The 4,419-nt window shown below is 33.5% G+C and overlaps 1 protein-coding gene across 1 annotated transcript; it reads left to right on the top strand.

Annotated features, from left to right (window-relative positions):
• The first annotated feature begins 943 nt into the window (after positions 1 to 943).
• On the top strand, positions 944 to 3,252 carry LOC113280139. Its single transcript, XM_026528797.1, has 2 exons — positions 944 to 3,066; positions 3,174 to 3,252. The coding sequence occupies exons 1-2, from the start codon at positions 944 to 946 to the stop codon at positions 3,250 to 3,252; spliced, it is 2,202 nt and encodes a 733-aa protein (XP_026384582.1).
• Positions 3,253 to 4,419: the final 1,167 nt, after the last annotated feature.

Genomic DNA, 4,419 nt, shown 5'->3' with positions numbered 1-4,419 from the left:
TTGGATTAAATGTATTAACAAAAAGGAAAAGATATGCATTTGAGATTTGATAAGTACCGCGTACAATATCTAACACCTGGCTTCGCCTTGCTTTGTATTTAAGCCACCTGTACTTAGAATAAAAAAATTAGCTTATTAAAAGAATTCGTATAGTTTATCAAAAAAAAAAAGAATTCGTATTTGCGTTGAACTCGACTTCCGATTTACTTGTTATCCGAGGTGAAATAGGTATTCCAAAGTTGGTACTTTCCTATAAAATCCCATGTGTCATAAAGAAGATTATTAGATGAGAATCATAGCACAACGTGTGGGAGATTAATTGATTCGTTTTCACACCGTGTGCAGCACTTGATTTACTTTAAGAGAAAATACAGGTTGGTCAAATTTTTGTTTACTCTCTATGAAGTTCATACGCTATAGATCTCCATGGTTTGTTTTGTTCATGTAAATTTCAATTTAATTAGAATTATTTTACTTTATGCAAAATATCTAGTTGTACTACATATTGTTATCATGATTCTATGATTTCTATAAAAAAATTATAATTATTAAAAACATTATGTAATTGCTTTTTTTTTCCTAATATCTTATATTTTTTTGTCTTTGATGATTGTTGATTATTTTTTTGTTTCAATCAAGAGAAGATAAATATCCTTTGGCTAACGAATAAAACGCTATTCAAAATTCAGGTTTAATGATTTGGTTTTCTGTTTGTATGTGTTTCTATTGTAATTTTCCAAGGTTTTTAGTATTATTTATTTATATATTTATTTGAAGCATATGTTATTATCTGATGAATTATTTTCCTACAAATGTTTTTCATAAATATCTTACCTTCTTCTTTATTCACAGGAATGGATAAAAGCTGGATGTACGAGAGAAACAAGTTGAGCCCTAAATTGTTAAAAGGGTTCAATCGTTTATTCAGATGGCATCTAATTATATGGCGGAGAAAAACATGGATAAATGTTTATGTCCATGTGCAAATTGTATAAACGTAAACGGTCATGTTTCATTGAATCTTGTCGAAAGGCATCTATATAAATATGGAATGGCAGGAAGTTACACGATATGGAAACATCATGGAGAAGTTGATCATAATTCCCAAAATCAGCCTAATCCAAGTTCCGCCAACGTTGATATTGATGATGATGATGATGATGATGATTATGAGGATGACGATGAAATAGTTGAAATGATACACACACAAATCGAATCGATACGGTTGGATAGTCAAGGAGAAGGAATGGATACTGGTCGTGATGATAAGGGTGAAGTAGATTTTGGAGAGTTTGCTGAGTTATTAAGTGAAGCCAAAGAAGAATTGTATCCTGGCTGCACAGATTTTTCGTCATTGACGTTCCTTATAAAGTTGATGCATATCAAGGTACTAAATCACATGAGTAACAAGTGCTTTGAAATGCTCCTCCAACTGCTGAAACTAGCTTTTCCAAAAACCAATAGGATTCCGAAGTCATACTATGATGCCAAGAAGATGCTTCGTGACTTGGGATTGGGTTATGAATCAATCCATGCATGTAAAAATGATTGTGCACTCTTTTGGAAAGAGCACGGTGAAAGAGTTGATTGTCCTGTTTGTCATGAGTCTAGGTACAAAATTGACGATGGGAAAGGCAAGAAAATCCCGCACAAGATATTGCGATATTTTCCATTAAAACCTAGATTACAAAGGTTATTTTCATCAAAACACACAGCTAAAGATATGCGATGGCACAAGGACAAGTATGACCAGAAAGAAGGAGTTTTGAAGCATCCTGCTGATGGGGAAGCTTGGAAAGATTTTGATAATCGGTATCCATCGTTTGCACAAGATCCGCGTAACGTTCGACTTGGTTTGGCCACCGATGGATTTAATCCTTTTGGAAACATGAGCAAATCATACAGTATGTGGCCGGTGATACTTATACCTTATAATCTACCTCCTTGGAAATGCATGAAGGAGCCTTTTTTCATGATGTCATTACTTATTCCTGGCCCACAAGCACCTGGCAGAGATATTGATGTATATTTGCGTCCTTTGATTGATGAACTGAAAGAAATGTGGGATACTGGTGTGGAAACTTCTGATGCCTCAAGTGAAAAAAGTTTTCGTATGCATGTAGCTGTGTTGTGGACCATTAATGACTTTCCAGCATATGCCAATTTGTCTGGATGGAGTACAAAAGGGTATTTATCTTGTCCTGTTTGCAATGAAGATGAACCATCAATTAAATTGAGGAGAAAGATATGTTATATGGGCCATCGCCGATACCTGTCCCCTGATCATAAGTGGAGACAGAGTAATCTTTATAATGGAAAACACGATTATCGGTCTCCACCTAAGAAGTTTACAGGAGATGATAAGAATCGTAAGCGTTGTCCTGATGAATTGAACTGGGTAAAGAAGAGCATATTCTACGAGCTTCCATATTGGAAAGATCATTTAATCAGACATAAGCTTGATGTGATTCATATTGAGAAAAATATATGTGATAACATTGTGGGAACATTGATGAACATTGAAGGAAAAACAAAAGATACAATGAAAGCTCGTTTAGATTTGGAAGACATGAACATAAAAAAAGAGCTGCATCTTAAACGCGTGGGAAACAAATTCATAAAACGTCCTGCGTGTTATACTCTGTCACCAGATCAAATGAGAGATTTTTGTAAATTCCTAAAATCGGTGAAGTTTCCAGATGGTTATGCCGCTAACATATCAAGGAGTGTTAACGTTAATGAAGGAAAGATATCCGGTCTCAAAAGTCATGATTTTCATTTTTTATTACAAAGGCTACTCCCTGTCGGGATTCGACCTTACCTGAAAAAAGATCTGTGCACTCCCTTGATTGAGTTGTGCAATTTCTTTCATGATTTGTGTGCAAAGACATTGACTGTAGCTCACTTGGATGAACTCGAAAAAGCAATACCGTTGATTTTGTGTAAGTTGGAAAGGATTTATCCACCTGCCTTTTTTGATGTCATGGTTCACCTAGCTGTTCACTTGCCACAGGAAGCAAAACTTGTTGGACCAGTAGGTTATAGCTGGATGTATCCAATTGAAAGGTATGTATAATTCGCGTACCATATTATTCCATGACATATATTTATATTTTCGAATACATATACATTTTTGTTGTTTTTTATTTTATTTATAAATTTACAATTTTCAGGGCATTGGGGACTCTTAAGCGTTACATGAAAAATAAAGCTCGTCCAGAGGGATCAATTGCAGAAGCTTACATAGTTTGACATGCTTGGATGTGAGCAATTTCTGGTACGAGGATCAACCATTTATTTTTGCGTACCAAGTTCGGCAAGTGTTCTATGTTAATGATCACAAATTCGGATTAAATTGGAAAGTGGTTCAAAAAATGCAACATAGACATTTGTGGGATATTCCTGAAGTTGAGGACTCCGAAGAATTGGAAAATGATGATCTTCACACTGACGTTAGTGAGGCCTATCAGAGTGGGGAGTCGACATTGTTAACAACTGTTGAAGCGGACGATATTCAAGAAAATCAACTACAACGAGATGATGATGGTGAATCTGAAACGATAGATGTAGACCTTGTAGTTACAGATGGTTCAATCGATGATGAAGAGGAGGAAGATGACACGTTATTTGACTATACTGATGACTTACCAGATGAAGAGGAAATTGTGGTGAATGATGAAGACACTGACATTGAAGATTAGTTGGTTCAGTTATTTTATTTACTTTAAAATTTTATTTACTTTAAAAGTTTAAATTAGAATTTAATACCCATAACTTTGGAAAAAATTTAATGTGTTTTATTGGTCTTAGTCAACTGGCGGAGACGACCAACTAGACATGTAAAGATTTTCCTTGGAGCGCGGATAATATAATTCAATAAAAAATAATTTTCATACACATTAAATTTTTTCAAAATATGATTCAGTGTTAGTTTGTTTTTCTCTGAAGTTCAATCCATCGAAATTAATAAGATTTATTACTTTAAAAAAAATATATGTCGTTTTAAAAATATTTCCCTTAATGTTTTTGAAAAGACGAAGGTATCCAAAATATGCTCTAACAGTTTTTTTTATCTTTTTTTTTTTTAATTTTCCACCTTCAAAAATCTATTTCGGTATTTATTCTAAGATACTTTATTTTTGTTTTTCCAATATGAAAATTTTCATTTTTTTGATTTTTTTAATTAATATACTATTATTATATGTGCCGAAATAATAGACTAGGCATTGGTATTCAAAGGGGTGTTGGTGCCCAGCTTGTTGCTTTTTTTAGTTTTAGTTTTTTTGTTCATTTGTTGTTGTTGATGCGAATGAGATGTGTCTGGAGTACATTATATGTACAAAATAATTATTTTATCGATTAAGTAATATCTTTTAAAAGTAATAAAATTTAGGTGATCGGAAGCCTATTATTTTATAA

Source organism: Papaver somniferum, chromosome 5 (genome assembly GCF_003573695.1).
Source record: "Papaver somniferum cultivar HN1 chromosome 5, ASM357369v1, whole genome shotgun sequence".
Lineage (NCBI taxonomy): Eukaryota > Viridiplantae > Streptophyta > Magnoliopsida > Ranunculales > Papaveraceae > Papaver > Papaver somniferum.
This window is presented reverse-complemented; position numbering and strand designations above follow the sequence as displayed.